At 41.3% G+C, this 25176-nt stretch overlaps 1 protein-coding gene across 1 annotated transcript in view; it reads right to left on the reverse strand.

The window, feature by feature from the left end:
* LOC117874256 (protocadherin Fat 4-like) overlaps positions 1-25176 on the reverse strand; it is an 84797-nt gene that overhangs the window by 13108 nt on the left and 46513 nt on the right. The window contains exons 22-37 of the mRNA XM_034764181.1: positions 24406-24713; positions 21248-21517; positions 19483-19620; positions 18923-19136; positions 18126-18284; positions 16153-16304; positions 14794-14962; positions 13650-13858; positions 11244-11423; positions 10412-10631; positions 8668-8804; positions 6984-7127; positions 4644-4888; positions 3805-3914; positions 2355-2489; positions 1624-1760 (exon numbers count right to left, since the gene is read on the reverse strand). Of these exons, the coding sequence (XP_034620072.1) occupies positions 1624-1760; positions 2355-2489; positions 3805-3914; positions 4644-4888; positions 6984-7127; positions 8668-8804; positions 10412-10631; positions 11244-11423; positions 13650-13858; positions 14794-14962; positions 16153-16304; positions 18126-18284; positions 18923-19136; positions 19483-19620; positions 21248-21517; positions 24406-24713 (2927 nt within the window). The remainder of the gene's footprint in view (positions 1-1623; positions 1761-2354; positions 2490-3804; positions 3915-4643; positions 4889-6983; positions 7128-8667; positions 8805-10411; positions 10632-11243; positions 11424-13649; positions 13859-14793; positions 14963-16152; positions 16305-18125; positions 18285-18922; positions 19137-19482; positions 19621-21247; positions 21518-24405; positions 24714-25176) is intronic.

Below are 25176 nucleotides of genomic sequence, written 5' to 3' on the forward strand. Positions count from 1 at the left end.
CCTCGAGCGCTGCCCAAACCCCCGGAGTGCCGCGCTGGCCAAACCCCCGCCCCGGGCCAGGCCGGGCTGCCTAAACCCCCGCCCCAAGCGCCAGGTTGCCCAAACCCCCGAGCGCCTCGCCGGACCGCCGGACTGCCGAACCCCCTCAGCGCCTTGCCGGGCCGCCCAAACCTGCATAGCGTCGCACCGGCCAACCCCCCGCCCCCTCCCAGCGCCGGGTCGGGCCGCGCCGGCCAAACCCCCAGAGCACTGCGCCGGCCAAACCCCCCCAGCGCCAGGCCGCCCAAACCCCCGCCCCTCCCCCAGCGCCACGCCACGCCACCAAAGCAAAAAAAAAAAAACCCCCCACCCCCCCCTGCCGAACAAAAACAAAAATACCGCGAGCGCCCCCCACCACCCCAACATTGGCCGCCCCTTATAAGGTGCCGCCCCAAGCATGTGCTTGGTCGACTGGTGCCTGGAGCCAGCCCTGCTGCAACATATTCCCCATTGGGCCTGGTGTATAATTGAGCAGATATCAGTGGTTTGGCCTGAAAAAAAGCTCTATGTAAGCTCAAAAGCTTGTCTCTTTTACTGTCTTTTACCAAAAGTTTGTCCAATAAAAGATATTACTTCACTCTCCTTGTGTCTCGGATATCAATGGGGAAGTTACTAGTGCTCTGTGCAGCATTAACTCCCATTCCAGTCAGATGCAGGGGGAGAGTCAATGACAAAATGACTCCAGAGGGAGCCACAGGACTTGGGAAGTCATAGCAGTGAATCTCCACAGGACTGCAGTTTTCCTTCCTCACAGACCTCTATATCTAGGGGGAATGGGTTTGGAGGGAGTGTCCTCTGCATTTGGCCACCCCAAGTCCCTCTCCTTAAGAAGCCTCAAGGAAATTCCCTAAGATGAACCTTGCAGAGTTTCCTGGGCCCTCTGTCTCCCTCCTGAATGACTTAGCACTATTTTAGTAATATGATTTCAAGAGCATTGTGAAGGGCCTGCCCACAGTGGCAATTAAATGCTGTTAGTGAGCTGGTTTATAAACCCAGTTTACTAACAGCTCCTGCTATTATTATTTAAGGGCCTCATCTTGCACCATTGAAGTCAGTGGGAGTTTTCTCACTGACTTTAGTGGCAATAGGATTGGGCCCTAAACACAGCTAACCTGGTCTGTGCAGGGTAGGTAGGCATAATGGGCCAGATTCTCGTTTACGATTCAGCCCCTTTTATGCTATTCAAGCAGTGTAAAAGCGGCTGCATTCTGACTGTAACTGGCCAGCACCAGCTCTTGGATCCATGCCCTCTGGATGGGATTATGTCGAGCCTCAGTTGGTGCAGTGTTCTTTAGGTACCATACATCAGTGGCGTAAGTTAGAGCAGGCCCCTTAGGCTGCTCCAGTTCACGCCAAGGCTGGGGCAGGCACAAACCAGCTCACAGCACCAGGGAACTATAACAAGCTCCCTGATGTCCCCCATCATTAGCTGAGCAGATCTCAGATGCAGGGCAGAAGATGACCCAACATTTGAAAAACATGTTTAAAAATGGCTCCACTAACCCAGTTTAATGGCCAGTGTGAATGGAGCCCAAGTCTTTCAAAAGCCTTCAGATACTCAGGAAGGGCAGAAATATACTCTACCTGAACTTTAACAACTGGGAATTTGTACGGCACTGAGTTCAAGATCCGAACAGAGTAGGAGCTGTTCAAAAATGCTGGCTTTTCATTTACATCTTGCACTAAGATTGTTAGTCTTGCCACATTTTGAGAAAACAGACCTTTAAAAAATAAATACATTAATTTAATTAAATCCTGTATCATGCAGAACTTATCACTGAAGCTACAAACATGTCTCTCCATTAACCCCAAACATTGCTTTCAGATGTGAAGGCAGGCAGTTTTAAGACAAAGGCTATGCTGAATGGGAGTGAGGAAGGGTGGCACAGAACAAAAAAGTCCCCAGAAGAACTCTGGCAGACTCAACTAGAATTCCTCTGGGAGCTCTGGGTGGCACATGCTGGAGTGATGCAGTGTGAAAGGGTGCAGCATGTTAGCCAGGACAGACAGGAGCTGGGGCCATAGACCTATGCCATTTGGGAAGTCCAGTGCCAACAGCTGCGTTCTCATCTGTGGCTGTGGTGAACCCCTGTGAAGGAGTGCAAGGTTGAGGGAAGGCTCTTTGCTGTCTGTTGCCTGCATAGTGCCCACACAATCTGGCCCTCAGCTTTAAATCTTTCACTATCGCTTTGTCATTTAAAGCAATTCACATTTTCTGTTTCTAAATTTAGTTCAAATATAGAATGCACAAGAAGTGTCCTGTACTTAACACCCTCCAATTCAAACTGCAATGTCCTTCAAAGGAAAAAATATACCTGAATACTGGACCTGTGTGCCAGAAGAGGGACTTTCATTTGCTTCAACTGTAATTGTATACTGAGAAATTTCCTCATAGTTCAAGTTAATTGCCGTTTTTAGCTGTCCACTTTTTGTATCCAGTATAAAATGGGCTGAAAGGGAAAATGTACACTTTTCAGTAATATACCGGTAGTTACCCTTTTCATTTGTATCCTTCACACCTCTTCTATCTGTGTTGCTCTTGTAATACTACTGTACTGCCTCAGTTCTTGGGGACTGAATGCTAGTGCATTTCAATACTAATACAGGAGTGGCAAAAGTACCAAAACCTCAACAAACTTTCAACCAGAAGTAGGTCACCAGCTGTGCTTTTTATGACTTCACACATTGCTTGTTAATACATCTGTTTTTCCTACACAAAAAGAGCAAAATGTGCACTTTCAATCTAGATGACTTATTCCAGTCCAGGGTCTCTCAAACCTTTTCCATAGTGTGATGACATCTTAAGAGAGATCTTGATTTATCACCCCACCTCTCCTCCTATTTGCAAGTGCGTGGACTACTATGCTTCCCATTCATGATTGCATAACATTCCTCAGGCAACTATAGCAATTGCTTACATGGAAGAGTAATATTTGGTAAGCGTGGCGTGTGTTTTTATAGCTGTCTTTTAGTAACATTTACCAGCTGGAAACAAGAAGGAATGACAGAACATGTGACCAGCCAGCTTTCCACCAGCAAGGCTCCGCTGACCACCATTGTTTTAGATTATGGAAGACACACGAAGAAGAAAGACTATAACATCTCCATGAGAGAGAAAGCCAAGTGAGCCTCTCACTGTAAGACCTGTCCCCCCTGATTCTCTATCTTGAATCTCCTCAAAGTCCTTTCCCTGAACAGACAAACTTCTTACATTTAAAGGTGCAGTATACAGAAGACAGAATGTTAGTTATGTGCGCTGCACCTGTCTTTCTACTTGATTTGCATTTTTTTACTCAGATTTTCATTATTCCAAGTTTTTAGACATAGGGGGCCATATTCCCAAATGTTGTAAATGTAGGTGTAAGTTGCACACCAGTAAATTGGTGTGAGTGCAAGCTGATGTAATAGAAAAGCAACTGGCAAACAACAAGGTACTTGCTTACCCCTTCCTATTAGTCATTTCTCCTGAGACCCTTCCCCCTTTTGCTCTTTCAGCATGTAAATTACACCCACGTAAACCCACTTGGCAACATGGAATTTATACCACCACCTAGGTTTACTTCTGAACTTGGCCAAATAAAACCAGTGATGTCTTATACCAAAGAGATATAGTAAGAAATCATGTCACTCTCCATACCTACATTTTATTCCATCGTCATTATTCTCACTCAGTTTCATTGCTAAATAGAATATGATCTCCCACCCAGAGCTAGTTTATAGTGCTATATTTGCCTCCTTTAGGGTGTAAGAAGAAGCTGTACTCACCACGCTCATTACCAGATACAATTCTGTAATCAATTGGTCTCCCTAAGGCTTCCATCACAGCAAAAGTGTAAACTAAATGTGCGGCTCCTGTGTTTTCCATCACAGTTGTGCTAACAGAAAAAAGAAGACAGACTGTGATGATAGATTTTACTGGCACAAATACCAATAGCTGATTTGTTGGCAGTGCATGTTGTTGAACCTTTGAGACTTGGGAGAAGGTGTTCTTGACGGAAGATCCTTGGCTATGGACCTTTTTCCCCTCTGGAGGGTGCCTACTGGAGTATGCTGGCTTTCAAAGAGCAGTGCAAGACTCATCTTTTTGGCCAAGCATTCATTGGACTTTGGGTCAAGGCTAGGGAAGATTTTTCCATTTGGTGGTGGGTGGTTGATAGGGGGTTGATGCCCAGTATGTGTAGGACCAATTGCATTTAGAGCCCACAACAATATGCCAGTAATAATTATTGACATGAAATCAATACATTTTTATACCAAAATACTGATCGATGGTGTGCATGAGAAAGGGGGAAAAGAAGGGTGATCTTTACTCTGATTGGGTGAGTTTGGAGAACAAGTGCATTTTATAAACTGAAGAATAAGGCAATAAAAATGTAAAACATGGTTCCAAACATCAGATGCACAAAACAATTAGACTAGGGACATTTTCTGGCTTTGTTATTTAAAATTAAGTGTTTGTTTCTTCCCACACAAAGAAAAATGGAATTTCCATCTTTGGAAATACTACCCCCAATACTTTTAACGAATTCAGTGGCAATGTGGTCTCAGCTACAAGGAAAATTCAAAACAATGACACTCATGTAATTGAATATAAAAACCCTCACCTGATGTCAGTCTGATTAAACTGTGGGACAAATGGGCGATTGTCAAGCACATTGAGTTTAATCAAGGCTGTACTATTTAATGGAGGAGAACCTCGGTCTTTAGCTATTATTCTCAAAGGGATCTCTCCAGGTTTGGACAGGTTTCCAATTGTTATTATTTTCCCCTCATTTATATCCTCAATCAGGAAGAACTGGCTGAAGCTAAAATCCGGCAGGATATAGTATTCAATAAGAGCATTTTCCCCCTGCAATAGCAAGAACACATTAGTAGAATTTCAGAGAGAGAAGTGGGAGAAGACTATTATTAAGCACAGGAGATCGGTATTCTATGCTCTGCCAGAACTGTGCCTTGGTTTCCCCACCTGTAAAACAGGGATAAAAATTAATCTTTACTTGCCACAGATGTTGAGAAGCTTTCTTTGTTAATGTTTGTAAAGGATTTTGATATCTTCACTCACAGTGAATTAGGTACAATTATTTCCACTTATAAAGCCGCATCTGCCAAATTAAAATGGCTGAACATCAGGCTCTCTGGGTTTGAACCAAAGCCTACTGAAGACAATAGGAGTATTTCCACTGACTTCAGCGGGCTTCAGATCAGGCACCAAGTGTTCAAACTGCTACATAGGAAGAGAGAAATGATTTAAGTGTTTTGTATTGAATACCTCCCAAGCACCAAGAAGAGAGAGCAGAAAAAATCCCAAATTGCACTTTCAACTGCCTCTTTAATTCAGAAACACATCCCTGAGACAGGATTTGGTGGTCTCAGTCCAGTTTTCAGTGGCCGGGGGGGTCCATATGACCCCTTCCACAACTGGTGGTGATTGACACACTTCTAGGCAATCTTCACAGAGGGGCCAAGACTGAATGGACATGGAGACTGAACTATTCTCCCCCCCCCCCCCCCACTCCCTTGGTCAGGAGAGTGTGGGAGAAGATTGCATTGCCAACTCCCTTGTTCCTGTTCCGTCCATTAAGAGAGTCTTCCCAGCTGTCAACCCAGTGTCTTTCATGAGCATTAAATTCACACTGAGAGTTAAAAAGTATTTATAAATAAAAGAAGAAAAGAAATGAGAAGGAACATTGCAAAACAGAGCTTTTAGTTTTATTATAGCAGTAAATTAGAGCTGGAGATACATAGTTTGACCAGATCTGTACCCCATCAAATAGAGAGGCAACAGCCACTGATATTTTTTTTGATGGCACTCCTGGAAGTTCCCTCTCCTGAAAGGGGTATGTTCAGGAATGTTGTTGCTATGCTGAGCTGGCAGACTGGCCAATGCCAATCAGTGAGCACAGTGATAAGAGCACTAGAAATGCATAGATGAAATGCAACTATTCATAGAAATATTACTCTCAGGACTGGTGTTCCTGGGAGTAACAACACAGTGAACAGTAGTGTAAAATATTTTGAAGATACCTGTGGAGAGTGTGCCCTTGTAGCCAAGAAGGCTAACGGCATATTGGGCTGCATTAGTAGGAGCACTGCCAGCAGATCGAGGGAAGTGATTATTTCCCTCTATTCGGCACTGGTGAGGCCACATCTGGAGTATTGCATCCAGTTTTGGGCTCCCCACTACAGAAAGGATGCGGACAAATTGGAGAGAGTCCAGCAGAGGGCAATAAAAATTATCAGGGGGCTGGGGCACATGACTTATGAGGAGAGGCTGAGGGAACTGGGCTTATTTAGTCTGCAGAAGAGAAGAGTGAGGGGGAATTTGATAGCAGCCTTCAACTACCTGAAGGGGGTTTCAAAGAGGATGGAGCTACGCTGTTCTTAGTGATGGCAGATGACCGAACAAGGAGCAATGGTCTCAAGTTGCAGTGAGGGAGGTCTAGGTTGGATATTAGGAAAAACTATTTCACTAGGAGGGTGGTGAAGCACTGGAATGGGTTACCTAGGGAAGTAGTGGAATCTCCATCCTTAGAGGTTTTTAAGTCCTGGCTTGACAAAGCCCTGGCTGGGATGATTTAGTTGGGGTTGGTCCTGCTTTGAGCTGGGGGTTGGACTAGATGACCTCCTGAGGTCTCTTCCAGCCCTAATCTTCTATGATTTTATGAGAATCTGGTGAGTACATAGTCAGTATTTTTCACTTTTCTATTACCTTCCATCTGAGGAATCCAAATAACTTTACAAACACTAATTAATTAAGCCGCACAACACTATATATTGCACAACCTATATATTGCAAAGGGGGAAACTAAAGTACAGCTCAATTAAATAACTTGCCCAAAATTACAGAGTGAGTCAGCGTCAGAAAAAGAACTCAGGAGTCCTGATTCCCCATTTTGGATGGAGAAAATCTTACAACAGTCTTAAAATTAAAAACTAACAGTCACCTGATCTTTGTCTGTGGCTTTCACAGTAATGACGTGAGCTGCTACAGGATTGATCATGTTTATTGTCACATTATAGGAGTCCTGAGTGAATTCTGGAGCGTTATCATTTATATCAGCCACTACAACAGTGACAGTAGTATTGGCCTGGAAAACAAAATTATTTCAGATATGTTTAGAATATTTAAGACGACTCATTTATCCTTGCTTGCAACAGTAAACACAAATTAGAATCCAAAGAACCCTGTAGTATAATATTAGCATAGCTTTAATTTCTTTATTCACTTCACAGAATTCTAAGATCTACACAGGAAATGAATATGAGAAGAGGCAACACATTTACAGGAGCTGTTGGGTTCTACAATGTGAAAGGTCTATAGCATTCTGAGTAAATAAGATATGACATGACATGATGTGTGGGGACAGCATACCATACTTCAGATGCTAGTTGAGGATGAGGGAAAGGGAAAGTGTTGATATTTTTTTAATGTTTATATTATAGCATTTCAAAATTAAAAGTAGATACTATAGAAATGGAAAGATTTGCTGCAAATTAATTTTCACTGATTTGGAGATCAGTATTGGTGGTTTGCAAAATATTAGTGTAATTACTATGCTAATTACAACAGCAAGCAATCCTCTTCCCCAGCAGAGGTTGGTTGGGAAATAATGTAGGGCCAGATTCTGACATTCATCCCCATGGGACTAGTTGTGGCATAAGATTAATCAATTATGAATACGGTGGCAGAATCTGACCCACAACATGAATATGCCAGGGGTTCTCAGACTTTTGTACTGGTGACCCCTTTCACACAGAAAGCCTCTGAGTGCAACCCCCCTTACACATTAAAAACACTTTTGTATCTATTTAACACCATTATAAATGCTGGAGGCAAAGCGGGGCTTGGGGGGGAGGCTGACAGCTCGCGACCCCCTCATGTAATAACCTCACGACCCTCTGAGGGGTCCAGACCCCCAGTTTGAGAACCCCTGGAATATGTGGACAGCCCCTTTCTGTGCTGCTATAAACAGGTGTACCTTATAATATCTATTAAAACATTTGAGCCAATGCTAAGCTCTGATTCTCCTCCCACTTAACACTGTGAAATCAGGAGTAACTCCATTCAAGTCACTCCACTTATACTGGTCACAAGTCAGTATAAGAGGAGAATCTGTCCCTTTGGCCACATTCACCCTCCAGATATTCTGATTAATAGATTCCAAGGCCACACTGTGATCATCTAGTCTGCCCTCCTGCATAATACAGACCATAGAACTTCCCCAAAATAATTCCTAGAGCAGATCTTTTAGAAACATATCAACCTTTATTTAAAAATCACCAGTGATGGGCTGGTAATTCCTTATTCAAAGTCAAAGGCTTTCATGGCCCCTCATATTTACCATAAAGGTAAAAAATGTACCAATGGTAAATTAGAAGTTTATATCATTTGGGTGTGCTTTGAGAAGTTGACCTAGAAAGCTTAGCCTTGAAAGACAAGAGTGTGCGGTGAGTGGGAGCTTCTTTGCTTAAGATCATAACATTTTCAGTGCCTCAGAGTCCCACCAACTGCTTTAGCACTGGAGCAGCTCCACTAGTCTTTGTTGTGGGGTGAGCACTACCAGCTATGTTGTCTAGACCTGCTTTGAGCGGTAAATGTTCCCATTTATTATAAAAATGCTCTCTTACCTGATAGAAAGGGGCAGATTTATTGTTGCATGCGTTCACTGTAAGGATGTATCTATTCAGAGTTTCATAGTCTGGAGAATTCTTTATCTTAATGTTCCCATGTACTTCATCTATTTCAAATATATTTCCACCACCACCTACAGTACATTCAAGGAAACATTATACATTAACACTGTCTGAGAGGCAGGTAGCTGGCAACACTCTCCAGTCAGCTGTTAACATCTTTCTTGCTGTGAAAGCAATCCTCTGTTTCACACAATCAAAGTAATGCAGTAGAAAAGGTAAAGATACAAATTAAACAAATAATGTGAGTGAAATGAGTATCTGTGATGGGAACCAGAGAATGGGTCAACAGACACTGCTCAATGAAGGGTTAAATAGCTCCATGCTTAAAGATACCTAAAGTGAGGACAATAAATGGCAACTGCTGTTGGACAATTCATACCAATATATTGCACACCTTGGGCCAAATCCTGAAAAAACTAGCTATTCTGGGCCAGTGCAGCTCAGTGGATCTGGAGGGAAAAAAGAGGGCTATCAGCCACCATTATAGTTCCCTGACCTTCAGCTTGATGGTCACTGTTCAGTTTCAAGAAATAACTTAAAGCCTCAGTGTTGCTCCAAGTTTGCTGACTGCAACAGCTTCCAAGGGCCATTACCACAGCCAGGGATTGCTAGGGCGCAGCAGTGCTCCAGACATGCCTCTTTCCCTGTCACGCTCCTAACGCTTTCAACCTTCTTTGCACTGCTGGAGCAGTAGTGACCCGAGTCTATTCTCATCCCATTTCGTTAAGAAGGAGCAGCTTTGACTCTAAATTGATTCTAAATCCAGGCAGGTGAGTGACGCATACACCTGGAGAGGAGATGATTATTATTTTTGAAAACCAAAACATGCTACAGAAAAATCTCAATGACTTTCAGAAAGATTTATTCAATACAGACAAACTGAAGTCTGGTTAGGAACTTGAAAACAGAACTGTTTTGCAGTTGATCTAGCCATGGTGCTGCTATATTAGAGGAAACTTTCCTGCGGTTTTTACTGCTTTTTTTTTGCCCATCCTTTTCAAAGCCATAGCAGGACCTTTGTGCATATAGGAAATAAAGAGACAATATGAAAAAATAAGCTGAATACATGTACACTCGTTCTCCCAACATGGGGGGGGGGGGGAAACTATCATCAGGACTGATTCTCTTGTGGCATAATTTACACCTTTTCAAAGTTAGTGTAAAATGCTCAGAATCCACACGTGTGATTAGAGAATTCTGATTTGGTAGCATTTGACACCCCTTCTGCACAAGTAGGAATGCCAAGGTTCTAGCCAGGGGAGAAAGGGAGAATCAGGCCTCAGTCCTTTCCTCAACACACAGAAGCTGACAGAGTATGTATTAAAATGTTCTTTCTACCAAAACGAATCATGTTGATTACAGTTTATGTGGCAGATCAGTTAAGAGTTTTCAGAATAGAAAAGAGGTTTTTTGCAGGTGGATGAAAGGTTATTTTTAATGGCAGTTAGTAGTATGATTTAAAAGTGAGCAAAGTTTCGATCCATCAACAGTCATGGAAGTTGCTACTCAATCAGTTTGAGCATTGTAAAAAGACAGTACAGTTGTAGATTGGTAATATATATATTTGGATTAAATAGTAAGGAGCTACAAGACACTAAATACAATGCTATTGATGCTCACAGGAGAGTGGACATTATGAATCAAAATTAGATAGTTCCATAAGAGAATCGCTTGTTACCTATGAGATTATACAGAACAAAGGCATTATCTCCCTCATCTCTGTCTGTTGCAGTGACTTTTCCAACAATGAATCCTACAGGTGCATTTTCCATAACACTGAGCGTATTCACTGGGTCAAACACTGGTGGGCAGTCATTAATGTCAATGATGTTTATGATGACGGTGCAATAACCCCTTTTCTTCTCAGGGATCCCATTGTCTTCAGCATATATTACAACCTATAAATAACACAAATATAGCTACTGGGTCAACTGCATAATGGGAAGAGCTTTTTGATTTTTTTAAATTTAAAACCAACATTTCAAGTTCACCTTAAAGACAACGCATGAAATCTGTCTGAGAAATTGAAACCTTTTCTCGTCCAAATGTTCCTATATATAAAGTATTATTATTATTAAATGAACCTATTAGTTAATTAGCTTTTGGTGGAAGAGAAAACAGAAGCGACACATGTGGCAACAAAAAATTGCATGGATTGATTTTGAGCTCTTTTATCTCTAAGGCCCTGATCCTGCAAAGATCTGAGCACATGCTTAACCTTATGCACATGGGCAGTCCCAGCACATGAAGTCAAAGTTACTTACATGCTTAAATCTTTACAGAGTGGGGCCTAAGATCCTTGCCCCATACTTTATGTTGTTAGTAATTATTACATACAATCAATGTTTGACTTGAATAGATATAATGTAAAGTCGCATATCTTTTTAAATGATACGTAAAATGTTCAAACCCATTTGAACCAAAACAAAACAAAAATCTCACTGATTACCCTGGGTTTAAATCAAGAAATCTGAATAGGGAAAAACTGGAAGTGGCAGTTTAAAGCAAACCTGATACTTTGTAGGTCCCTCTTCATAATCAACAGGAACAGAGGAGTAAAGAATCCCAGTAGTTTCATCTATCCTGAATTTCTGTATATCTCCACTCAGAATGCCGTATGTGAGAAAACCATTTCTACCTGTATCATTATCTTGAGCCTTCATCTGAATGATTTGGGTAGAAGTTGAATTCTGTCAATACAGAACAGAGGGAACTGGTCAAAGATGTTTTGATTAGTTGCTTTTTCCTGTTTTAAATATGAATAATTTCTAGAGCAAAGTGTGTGGCTTTGTTTTAAGGAGAAACTCAACAGCCTCTGCCCCCACCTTTTTTAAATTAAAGGAACACTGTCAACTTAAGAATCACACTGCTGTCTGAATATTGTTTATCCAGCAATCTTACTTGTAACTGAAAAATAAATATATAAAATATTTTTATGTAATTTCAGCTTTTTTACTGTTTTTTTTTATTCCTTTGACAGCACATTGTGCACAGTCAATTTCATTCTTCCAGTTAAGTTCTGATCCGAAGCCAATGGGAGGTTCCTAGTTAGTCAGTTCCCTCCGTGTGAGTCTTTCACACAGAAATATGGCAGACAATTGTATTCGTTTTGGGGGAGGTTGGAAAATGTGATTGGAACCCCCACCCTACTCCCAAACTGGCAGGTGGGTCAGTGGCAGGTGTAGTAGCTAAATATACTTTTAACTCAATTTTGGAAATTGACTAGGTTTCAAATTGGCTGTGTTCCTTAGAGGGAATCTGTATGGGCCAGCTGTTAATCTTAGATGCAAGGCTTGCATCACAGCATATATCAAAATAGCCTTGATGTGCTTTATTTTATTTTTTTTATAGCTGGACGCTGAAAGGTACTGAGGTGTTATTTAAAAAAAACAAATCTCTAGTTGAAATATTGAGCTGGATTCATTTTCAGAATTAAAATGTGGCTTCCTTGGCAGGCAAAAAGGAGTTTAGTGACAGACTAAATCAGAAATCTGGCTTGCTTGGAACGCTGCTGTTAGTTTATGAGCAAGATAAATCACAATGGATAGTGCTGGAGAAAGCAGAGCGGAAAGAGCTATTTTAAAGGAGTCTTCCTCCTTATTCACTGCAGGAAGCAGAGAAAAGTCAAAGCAAGTATCTGCGGCCCAACCGTGTTCCCTAAATAGGTTGAGAAGGTGCAAGAGCAAGCTCTAAGGGCAAACCCATATGCAAGAAGGGTTTGATGTTCTCTTTGAGTGGGGTCCTGTTAGTGAAAGATCATTGTTTCCTCAATGTGTTTATGTTTCCATGTACTTCTCTTTATGTGCTGGAGTTTTCAATTTCAAATATATTATTACATGTCAAGACAACATTTTGAGTCTTTTCCCTCATTGGATGTTTACCATCACATTTCAAAGTAGCAGCCATGTTAGTCTATATCCGCAAAAAGAACAGGAGTACTTGTGGCATCTTAGAGACTAACAAATTTATTTCAGCATAAGCTTTCGTGGGCTACAGCTCACTTCTTCAGATGCACAGAGTGGAACACACAGACAGAAGATATTTATACATAGAGAGAACATGAAAAGGTGGAAGTACTCATACCAATTGTAAGAGGTCAATCAATTGAGATGAGCTATCAGTAGCAGCAGAAGAAAAAACTTTGAAGTGATAATCGAGATGACCCAAAGAAGGTGTGAGGAGAACTTAACATGGGGTGAAAAAGATTCAATTAGTGTAATGACCCAACCATTCCCAGTCTCTGTTTAGACCTAAGTCTCTCTTTGGAGTCTGTTTTTGAAGTTTTTTTGTTGCAAAACTGATACCTTCAAGTCTGTTACTGAGTGATTAGAGAGGTTGAAGTGTCCATTTATTCTTTTGCGTAGAGACTGTCCAATTTGGCCAATGTACATGGCAGAGGGGCATTGCTGGCACATGATGGCAAATCTGACATCAGGAATCATAACATTCAAAAACCAGTGGGAGAACACTTCAACCTCTCTAATCACTCAGTGACAGACTTGAAGGTGTCAGTTTTGCAACAAAAAAAACTTCAAAAACAGACTCCAAAGAGAGACTGCTGAACTCAAATTAATATGCAAATTAGACACAATTAACTTAGGTCTAAACAGAGACTGGAAATGGTTGGGTCATTACACTAATTGAATATTTCCCCCCCCATGTTAAGTTCTCCTCACACCTTCTATGGGTGTTGGTATGCGTACTTCCACCTGTTCATGTTCTCTGTATCTATAAATATCTTCTGTCTGTGTGTTCCACTCTGTGCATCTGAAGAAGTGGGCTGTAGCCCATGAAAACTTATGCTGAAATAAATTTGTTAGTCTCTAAGGTGCCACAAGTACTCCTGTTCTTTTTACCTTCACATTGGCATTCAGCACAAAGGACATTTCATTGTTTGGGGAATAACATTTTCTCACCTCTTGTAGTGTTGCTTCAAGCAAAGAGGATGGGAAAACAGGAGGGAAATCATTTTCATCAATGACTGTCACTTGCACAGACACTTGACTGTAGATGTTGGGCTCAGATGAATCTATTGCTTGCACAATAAAGAGGATTGGAAACTCTTCTACTGTCAGGTTCTTCGTTGTTCTTATTATGCCACTAAACTGATCAATACTAAAGTAACCTAATAAAGAAAGAAAACACAGATTACACTATGTACCATTTTCTCAACTTTTGAAACTATCCTAGAGATACAGGTCTTATTATGCAAACCATCATATACAATTCACTTGTTATAGTGCCTTCCAAAAAGAACACTTAGGGCCTGTCAAGACAAACAGATAGTGCATGGCATGCTGGGCTGTAAATCGACAGCTCCATATTGTGCTGTGCACTAACTGTCCATGTGGACCCTGGTACTGCAGACTAAAAGTTCTCTAGTGCGCTTTGATCTACTTCACTTTGAAACAGGAAGTCAGCGTGTCCTAGGAAACGTTTAGTGCACAGTAACAGGATGCACCTGGCCAGTTAGTGCATGGCAGACCACAGCAGATTTATTCCCAAGCTTGCTGAGCACTAATGGCTCATCTAGACACGCTCTAAGGATGAAATATGGATTTATATAGATATCAAGAATATCCAAAATTATCACAATTAATGACAACAAACAATTTGGAAGGTATAGTCAACCTTGCGCTTGAAGGCTTAAACCCTTCTTTATTAGAGGTCACGATGAGACCTAATGTGGGAGACAAATTACCCCAAATCTGCTTTGCAAGGTTTTTACACCTTCCTTGAAAGCATCTGGTGCTGGCCACTACCTGAGACAGGATACTTGACTACATGGACCACTAATCTGATCCAGTGTGGCAATTTCTATGTTCCTATGAACTCCTGGTCCCATTGAAGTAAACGGGAGTTTTGCCACTGAGTTCAACAGGGCTAGGATTTCACTCTAAATGCTTTATAAGAAGAGAAACAAAACACAGAGAACGAGAGAGAGAGAAACATCCACAATGAAAAACGGGGAGGGAATCAGCAGCGTATTTTGATGGGTTGTGGAGGAACTTCTTTATCACAAACCTACCTTTATTCAGTGACTTCATATAAAGAGCTTACCCTTTTCATTGCCTGATATAATGCTGTATATTACAGGGCTCTTATACAGCACACTGATCTGTACTACGAACGTCCCTGGTAATGCTTTCTCACTCAGAGCATCAGGCTGGTAGACATCTGCAGAGAACACTGGGAATGAAGTGTTGATGGGGGCAATCATCACTGACACCTGGGAGGAAAAACCCAACAGTAATGTTACTAGGTTTTCAAAGCAAACAGATTTTCTTTTGTCATTTTGCAGTGGTAAAATAGTCTAGCAACATGTCAATGATTAAAAAACACAGCAACAGCTGACATTGTTATATATTGTTTGACATGTTAATCTCGTGAAAGTAATTTGAGTAAACGAGGTACCAGCCTGATGAATAATTTAGTTCACCAATATAATTTTTCTAATTATATAGAGGGATTTCAATTAATCAGATAATAAAGCACACATCAGATAGTTCAGTTGGCTAAACAGCTCAAGGAATGGGGTATTGATTTGTGTGATAGGACTTCTAACAAACTCTTCCACTGCAATTTGTAGAGCATGAGGAGAGACTTAAAAATATAAATATTTTAGAATATATTAGTTATTTTAAGATAATTATACTTTATTTTATGAAAAAATGGCTACAAATTATGTACAGACAGTGCCTACTGGCTGATCATCTTTAACTGGCGTTTAGGTTTAAACTCCATCAGTTAGCTGCTGTCCTATTCCCTGAAGGATGAGGGCTTATGATTCTATATTTTTGAATTCTGTTTAATGTAACCATGCATGTTGTTATCCATACAAATGTCCAATCCTTTTTAGAATCCTGTTAAACTCTTAACCTCAACAATATTTTGTGTCATGAGTTCCGCTGGCTGATTATGAACATTGAATAAAAGGGTATTTCCTTTTGCTGGGTTTAAATTTGTTGCCTAACAAGCTAATTGAATGTATAATGAGAGGGTAAATATGAACACCTGATTTACCTACTCTTGTTCACTATTTTATATACCTCCACCATGTTCCCTCTTATTTAGTCCTCTCAGTTAAACGGTCCCAATCTTTAGATCCCACAAAGAAATCTCATTTCTCTCATTTTCTTCCCCCGTGTCCTGCACCCCTTCTATTTTTGTTAGGTGGGGGCATGCCATGTATGTATATAATGGCATTATAATATTTGCAGTATTTTCGATCCCACTCCTCATGCATGCAATAACATGGTTGGCTTTTCCAACTGCTGCTATGCATTAAGCACAGGTTATCATTGAACTCTCCCCATAGATGCTTAGGTCTTTTTTCCAGTGTGGTGACATTCCATTTAGAACAAAGCAACTTGGTGAATAAACTGTGTGAGCACTGGCTAAGGCAATATTGTTCAGTACCTTGACAGAGGTTGAAAGAGGTGGAAGACCTGAGTCTGTTGCAGTGACCATCAAAGAATACTGCACAGTGGTAGTTTGTTTCACTGTGTCTCTTGTCAAAATGATCTGTCCCGTGGTATTTGAAATCTTAAAAAGGCCTTCAAAATTCCCACCTACGGCAAGAGAAATATGGCTATAGGAAACTTCCAACGGAGTCAACCTGGTCTATCCCAGATCCCCAAGTAAAATCAGAAAGCGGTAAAAGTGGATGGGAGGGGGAGGCAAGGGAAAGGTGGAGTAACACAGTAAGGGGTTTGCGAATGGGCAGGCCTTCATGGCACCACTACATTCCCAAATCACAATGACATCAGAATATTTGCATCATAATGGACTAATGGGCTTTCTGCCACCTTGCTTCTACATAGACCCAGCCCTGCCTTCTGGAGAGCAGCAGAGAGAATGGGAAAACCCTCTGGGGCCTCACACTCCTACAAAGGCAGGCAACCAAGGAGAGGGGCAATTCATAGATGAGCTAAGTATTATGATTATTTCCCACCATCTGAGGAAGTTGTAAGGGTTGGTTTTTCTTTCTGTTAAAGGGAGGGGATTAATAATGCAAGATAGATGGGTGGTTGGAGAAAGTCTCTATGGAAGGAAGGTAGAAATAATTAAGTAAGTAAGTAAACTATTAAAATCAGAGGCAGTGCACCCAGGATCACCTGTTCAAAAGAGAAGTGGGTAGTGTGACAGACATGAAGGTTGCACATGGGTCTATGGCTCGATAGGGTATTTTAAAAATGATAATTAAAATGGAAAGTTTAAATGATTCAGAGGCATTAAGTGATGCATACTGAGATGAAGGTCCAGCAATTAGGGCACTAGCCCAGGACTTCAGGGACTTGAATTTAAGTCCCTGCTCTGCCACAGGCTTCCTGTGTGACCCTGGGTAAGTAGCTTAAGCCCAGATCCTCAAGGATGTTTAGGCACCAAAAGTGCCAAAACCTTTGTAGAAGTGTGTGTATTGGGGGAGAGGGAAGGCCAAAGTGCCTCCTCCCTCTCAGTGGAGGCTGGTGCTCTGGCAGTAAGCCAGCTGCCCTATCTTCTGGTGCCACAGCAGCCCCTGATGGGCAAAAGGTGTAACTGCAGCGCCTCTCTGGCAGAATCTATTATTCTGTGGGGAGGCGGGAATCTGTGCAGGACATTAATTCTGTGCTTATATTTCTTTTGTTAAAAAGTGGAGGGCTGTAGCCCCTGGGTTTCCAGCACTAGTGTTGGGCACCTACCTCCCACTGATCTCAGTGGGACTTAGGCATCTAAATATCTTTGAGGATCTAGGTCCTAGTCTCTCTGTGACTTGGCTCATTCTCTGTAAAATGGAGATAATAGCACTTCCCTACCTTACAGGGGTGCTGGGAAGATAAATACATTAAAAATTGTGAGGTACTCAGATATTATGGTGATGGGGGCCATATAAGTACCATAGTTACAGTTATCTTATGGAATCACAAGAGGCTATAATCATGAACTTCCTCCTCCTTGGTTTGTAGCTACGTTCATTTGTTGCATCTCATATTTAATTAGATTGTGAAACTCTGTGAGACAGGGGGCATGGGTGAAATCCTGGCTCCAATCAAGTTGGTGGCAAAACTCCCATTTAATTCAGTGGAGCCAGGATTTCACTCCATGTCTATCAATTTGTTTCTACAGCACCTGATACAATGGGGACCCTGATCCTGACTGGGGTCTCTGGGTGCTATTATTATATAAAAATGTATTATGAATTTCAATGGGAGTTTTATGCACAGAGGACTCCCAGGATCAGGCCCTTAAGGTTATCCCATTACGTATGCCTCAGAATGGGATTGTTGCAGATGCACAATTTAATTGTATTTTACCTTCTAAAAGTCTCCACTCTAGTTGCAAGTTTTTAAGATGTATATTAGTGCTATCAAGACCACAGCAATTCATGCCAGAGGTGGTTATTTTCACTGTACCTGTTAGATTGTAGTAAATGCCTTCATCAAAACCTTTGCTTTCATCTGTTGCATTGATATCTACTACCATCATGCCAGCAGTTGAATTGTCTCGAAGAATCTTGTAGTATGAAGGCCTGTCAAATTTGGGTCCTTCTTCATTTACATCTTCCACGTTAACTAAATGAAAGGATATATAGACAAGTGAAAATGTGAGTTTAGTCTAAATGACTATGGGCCAGCTCCTCAGTTGGTGTAAATCAGCGTAGCTCCATTGAATTCTCTTGGAGAGATGTCGATTTACACAAGCTAAGGATCTAGTGCTCTATTTCTGTATCTCAAATCTCCTGGTCACTATTCAGTTCTGTATACTCCTAAAATAAAAGTTTAATAAAGGAGTACATTGGGGCGTTAAAAAGTTGTAAGGCAGGATTTTGTAGGAGTCTTTGGATGTCCTTCTGTTTGATACAATAATCAGTAGTACACTTACCAGAGTCACGTGACCTGATTTCCAGAAGTGCTGAGCACCCAGTAGTTCCCACTGATATCAACCAAAGAAATAATGACTATTTGTTGTGAAAAGTTTTGTTTTTGAAAAAAAAATTTTTGGACAAAAACTTGTTTAGAAAAATATTTCAATCTGCAACAATCCCATTCCCAAAATCCCATTGCCATCAATTAAAATATTTTACTTTAGCAGGTTGCTATTACTAAAGAAGACTTTATATGTGGCTTACAATTATGTGTCTATACGTAGCAGCCTTGGAAAAGTTTACAGCAAAAATGGGGGTAAATTCTCTGAAGTAAGTTTTATCTACCTGTAATATTTGCTGTATCCTGGAAATGTGGATCTCCAGGATTGAAAGCTTTCAGTACAATTGTGTGTTGGGCACAATTTTCATAATCCAGAGGCTGCAGGGTTGTAATATGTCCAGAAAGTTCTCCGACATAAAATGAGGTTGCTTCAGTTATAGCATAATGAATAACAGCATTGTAACCTGTGTCTTTATCTGTTGCTGTCACATTCAAAATCTAGACGAGAAGAAAAAACATAGCATAACTAACACAGTGACCGACTGACCAAATGGTTTGCAGGATTTTATATTTTAAATGTATCACGTTTACTGCCTTAATTATTGATACGGAATTCTCCAGTACTGCCAGAGTGGCAACACAATCTACTGCAATGAAGATGACTGAGATGTGGCAGAATCTTTGCTGATTTCTAATGAGATACTTTTCCCCCTGAGTCTTACGAATCTAATTCATATCAGTAAGGCAGGTATCCAGGTCCACCAGAGGTAAGGCAGCATTTCTAAGCTTTATATAAAGAAAATAATCCCACAACCAAAGGCTATTTCTTCTTCAGTTTACATACCACACTCGGAGGCTCATTCTCTTTCACAGTCACATTAAATGATTTCTGTAGGAACACTGGAGGGTTGTCATTCACATCTTCTACAGTGATGCTGAGAACTAAACTTGCAGATTGTTTGGGGATTCCAGAATCAGTGGCCTGTAACAAAATAACTCATAACTGAATATAGGGCTAAATTGTGCAGTCCTTAGTCATGTAAAATTCCCATTAACTGTTGCAACTTATGCCTATTAACATAAACTAGAGTTTTACCTAAATAAGAACTGCGGAATTTGGCCAATAATCAATAATTTAACAACCCATGACTCTGTTATAATCAGATCTGTATATCTGAAATTTGAACAAATGAAATTCTACAAGATGACTGTGCTCTGCCATCACTCTTGGTGCAGGTACTTCTTTATATATTCATTCTTTCTTTCTATATTATGTAGAGTGCTTTAACACACTAAGTTATATTGATATATGTGTGTGAATGTATTATATCTATATTGTATATACAAACATACAATACTTAATTATTGACAGACTTGGCAGAATTTGATTTTTTTAATACATTGACGGATAATATCAATGTCTATTTTTAAGCATTTTTTCTATTTCTATCGATAAAAATTTTCACAGTTGAACAGCATTATGGATTTTAAGCCTATTTTTATCTGTTTAAATTTTCACAGTTGTGGGAAATTATTGGGAGTCAGACAATAGTTATTTAATGACAATAGACTCTGAAATTCAAAACGTTAAAGCTTTAGAACCATTAAAACACAAATTGTTAACATTACATGTCAAAATTTACAAAGTAAATATCCTTAAATCAAACTCTAATAAGTTCTCAAGCAGCATTTTTCTTATGTTGCCTCTTTGTAAATTCCTATTATCATTGATGGAAATATTTTTTCATCAATTTGATGTGTACAGTGAAATCAATGTTCACTGATAATGTAATACTTCCAAGCCCAATTACTGATACAAAGTACTTCCTTTTATTAATTCTGAATTTATTGTCTTTTAAGAAGGGTCTGCTCAGTTTTGACTATGCCCCCACCCCATAGTTCTGTCTGTCTCCCTTGAATCTTCTCTTTGCCAGGCTAAATAAATAAATATGTATTAAAACCAAAGAGCCCTTGAAAGTCTACATGTGCATGTGTGGTCCAGTGTGGAAACCTTTACTATGTCAATGAGCACTTAGTCACAGGAGTAGTCCCATTGAAGTCAATGGACTGGCTCGCATGAAAACATGCTCACAATGTAAAGGCTCTTCAGTCAGGGACTATGTTTTCCTTTGGAAGCTTCATGAGGAAACACAAATAATTTATCAAGTAATATAAAAAGAAGGTTTAAATATGTATATATTGAAAAAAATATATTCATCAGTTGAGAGTGATGCCTGATATGGATTAGCCAAGCTATTAAAAAAAAAGTTATGGTGCAGTAGTACTTCAACAACTGCAGTCTGAAATGAATTGAGGAACAATATTCACAGCAAGTCATGCTGATGTTTTATGATAATATTTAATCTTTAAAATATGAACTTCATGGCGCAAATTCTTTGCTGCACCAATTTACTCCAGTAGAGAATCAGATCCCATGAATTAATCCAAATTCATTCATTCACTCACTCACTCGGGGATGAATTTGGCCCAATATTACAATACTTCATTGTTGGAAAGTATTTTTTCTTATGATGGGTCAGTATTCTCTCTGTCTCTCTATGCCTTGTGGTGAGTATCTGACAAACTGTTAGATGCATGTGTCCACTTACTATTATTTTCAATTCATAACTGTCCACCATTTCCCTGTCCAAGGCTCTTTTTGTAGCCAGCCTGGCAGTGGAACTGTTAATATGGAAAGTTCCCGCAAAGTGATTCTCCAAGGAGTAGTTTATAAGGGCGTTCACTCCTACATCTTGGTCTACAGCAGAAAATATGCCAAAGTCTATAGTGTCTTCATTCTCAGGAGCTGATCGTTTGGTTTGAATCAGTGTTGAGAAAACAGGAGAATTGTCATTGGTATCAATCACAATGACTGTAACCTGTATAAAAGAAAGACATTTTTCTGAGCCATAAAAATAGCACACACGAGTAAATTCTGTTGAGCCAGTAAGATTGTAAGCGCTCTGAGTCAGAGACTGACTTTTTGTTCTGTGTTCATGACTTGGACTACTAGGCACTAATACAAATAATAACAATAAAAATAACATTAGTATCCCAACTTTTAGAATACTGGCTTTGCAGATTAGGATCCTGACTGCCAACAAGAACCTAGCACCTCCGATTCAGATGCCACTTATCTAATGGGCTGTAGCAAGTTGTAGACAGAACAGTATACAGTCTAGGCAAAACCAGTGTATTCTATGTGGCTTTCAAGCATGCCTGCACACAGCAGCAGTGAGCACTATGGGAGTGTAATTTCTAAAGCGCACTAATGTGTTGCACACTAATTGGTCCATGTAGACCCTGCTGGTATGCAGTAAAAGTTCCCTAGTGCATTTTAATGTAGTGTAGTTTCAAACAGTCTTATGTTAAAGCACACTAGGAACTTTTAGTGCACACCCACAGGGTCTACATGGACCAATTAGTGCACCGTACCTTAGTGCATTTTAGAAATCACACCCCTGTAGTGTGCATTGCTGCACCATGTAGACATGCCTTCAAGCAACTTTATTCATCCAGAGGCAATCTTGACTGCACTAATGTTCTAGAGCAGGGATCGGCAAACTTTGGCACATGGCCTGTCAGGGAAATCCGTTGGCAGGCTGGGACGGTTTGTTTACCTGCAGCGTCCGCAGGTTTGGCTGATCGCAGCTCCCACTGGCCGTGGTTTGCCGTTCCAGGCCAATAGGGGCTGTGGGAAGTGGTGCAGGCTGAGTGATGTGCTGGCCGCCACTTCCCGCAGTTCCCATTGGCTGGGAACAGCGAACCGCAGCCAGTGGGAGCTGCGATCGGCCGAACCTGCGGACGCTGCAGGTAAACTAGGGTTACCATATTTTGAGTGTCCAAAAAGAGGACACTCCACGGGGCCCCGGCCCCCCCTCCAGCTCCCCCCCCCACGCCCCCCCCCCCCAACCCCACCCCTTCCCCAAAGTCCCCGCCCCAACTCCGCCCCCTCCCCTGCTTCCCGCGAACATTTGATTCGCGGGAAGCCTGAAGCAGGCAGCAGGTAAGCTGGGGGGTGGGGGGAGGAGGCGCGGCCCAGTCTGGCCCCCCCAACCGAGCGGCTCCCTCCGGCCCCGGCGTCTCCAGCCTGGCTCGGCTCGGGCCCTGGGGTGCCGGCCCCAGGCCAGCCCCCGGCCGAGCACCCCCGACCCAGCCCCAGGCCCGGCCCAGCACCCCTGGCCCTGGCCCCCAGCCCAGCACCGCCGGCCTGGCCCCGGCCCCCGGCCCCTGGCCCAGCACCGCCGGCTCCCGGCCCAGCACCGCCGGCCCAGCACCCCGGCCCCTGGCCCAGCACCCCCAGCCCAGCACTGCCGGCCCCCGGCCCAGCACCGCCAGCCCCAGCCCGGCCCTGGCCCCCGGCCCAGCACCGCTGGCCCCGGCCCCTGGCCCAGCACCCCCGGCCCCGCATGTCCCTATTTTCCCGAACATGTTCGGCTTTTTGGGATTTCCCCCCGGACGGGGATTTCTCTGACGGGCCGCGTGCCAAAGCTTGCCGATCCCTGTTCTAGACAATGAATTTTTCCCTCCATCACTACTAAAATACAGAAAAGAAAAAAGCAGAGCAATATATGGTGAGATATATATTTAAATATAATAAATCACATTTTAATTGCTGCGCTAAAACACAGACTAGAATGAACAAGAATAATATGTAATTACAATGCTAATACAATTTACCAACAAACAAGCTCTCTGTGTATAAGTCAGCTGCTTCTTATACTTTCATTTATATCTATTGCTTTTTTCATTTCTTCTTCTATCTCCCACTTTCTCTTTTCAATCTCTATTCCATGTTCTCCCACTCCTTGCTGTCCACTTTACTCTCCTCTCATTATTTTATTCCTCATCCTGTGTCTCTCCAATCCTTCCCATCAACTTCCCTCTTCCCCCATTTCTCGTCTCACTCCATCCTCCTTATATCCTTTGCCTTCTTCTTCTGTCTCCTCTTTTCCCTCCATCTTTTTCCATCTGTCCCTTACATTTCCAATATTTCTGTCCTTCCCACATACCATATTTCATTCCTTGGGTTTCCCTGCCCCAACTCAATCCTATCTCTACAAAATACCAATGCAGTGGAAGAAAAAAAAAATCCTGGCAAATACTTTATTTTTCTTGCACTGTACTTGAAAGTTAAACCTAGTTAACTGCACTCATTATGATAGTTTCAGCCTGATGTAAAAATAAGGAACTTAGCAAAACTCTTAAAAACAACATTTATAATGGAAAAAGCATTTAATCTTTATCTTCTGTCTAACATGAAAATTCCAATATTATAATTAAAGGGACAGAAGCAACTTAAATCTCACTGCTCTAGTTCCTTTCTGCCTAATAGTGATAGCTGTAACACCTAAAATTATTCTAACTGAAAGAGATAAAAAAACTTCTTGTTTATTTTGTACACTTGATTGCACTTTGTGTATAGTCAGTTTCAATGTTTCCCCCAAATAGGGAGTTACTGAGATTCCTTGTTATTTGTATGGGTCATTTACAAAGCAACCTTTTTTAAACAAGAGGAAACTGCGGTTGTAAAATCACAGAAATTTGTTGAGGACTCTCTAGGAAAACTACTCTCTTTTTGAAGTCCAATTGACATTGTCCCTTTAAGAAAATCAGAAACTAGTTACAAATTGATTCTTAAAATACTTTTGCTAACCATCATTTCTCTATAGTATATGACATTAAAAATAATGTCCTCTGGGTATCATTGCTTATTTTTAAACATATTCAGCATTTTCAAAACACTTTAAAATGCAATATACTGTACCAAAGTCACAGCTGAATTGGGTGGCATCGCAGAATCAACGGCTTCTACAATGATGCTATAAAGATCCTGCTCTTCTCGATCTAAACTGACAAGGGTCATAATGTTTCCTTGGTCATTAACAGAAAACTTGTCAGTATATGACTTGAGAGAGTATATGACTCTAATGGCTATGCTTCCGGTCAGGGCCTTCACAGAGCCAACAGCAGTTGTGACTGGTTCCTGTTCCAAAATGCTGAACTCATAGCTGGAGCTTTCAAAAGTCAGTCCAAAGTCAGTGTCATTTACCAGCAGATAGAGAATAACAGAAGCTAGTGGAGGAAAAGACAGATAAAAACAGTGAAATATCATGCACTGTGTTTTGACTCCCTAAAGTAAATGCCAAGGATGTTAGGAGCAACAGACTTGCTCAGAAGGATGTTTAAGATGTTGAAAGCTGACTGACTGCCCAGTTCTCTTAAGCAAATCAAAGAATCTGGAAAAACGGAGAGGAAAATACCATACTGATATGCTCTTTAGTGCATGACTGTAGAGTGCCTATCACAGTTGAGGCCTGATCCCCCACCATAAATAAATAAGCAATAATTTTAAACAGAATTAATAAATCTCGCTCTGTGTTAATGTGATTCTGTGGCCACGTGATGGGAGGCATCAGTAAAAGAAATACAATCAGAAGAGTAACGCACACTTCATTGCGGAATTGTAATATGGATGCTGACCCCAAGTAATTTGGACTCCATAGGGATGTGATTAATTCAAACTTGTGAAGTTTGC

The sequence above is a fragment of the Trachemys scripta genome, chromosome 3 (genome assembly GCF_013100865.1).
Source record: "Trachemys scripta elegans isolate TJP31775 chromosome 3, CAS_Tse_1.0, whole genome shotgun sequence".
Lineage (NCBI taxonomy): Eukaryota > Metazoa > Chordata > Testudines > Emydidae > Trachemys > Trachemys scripta.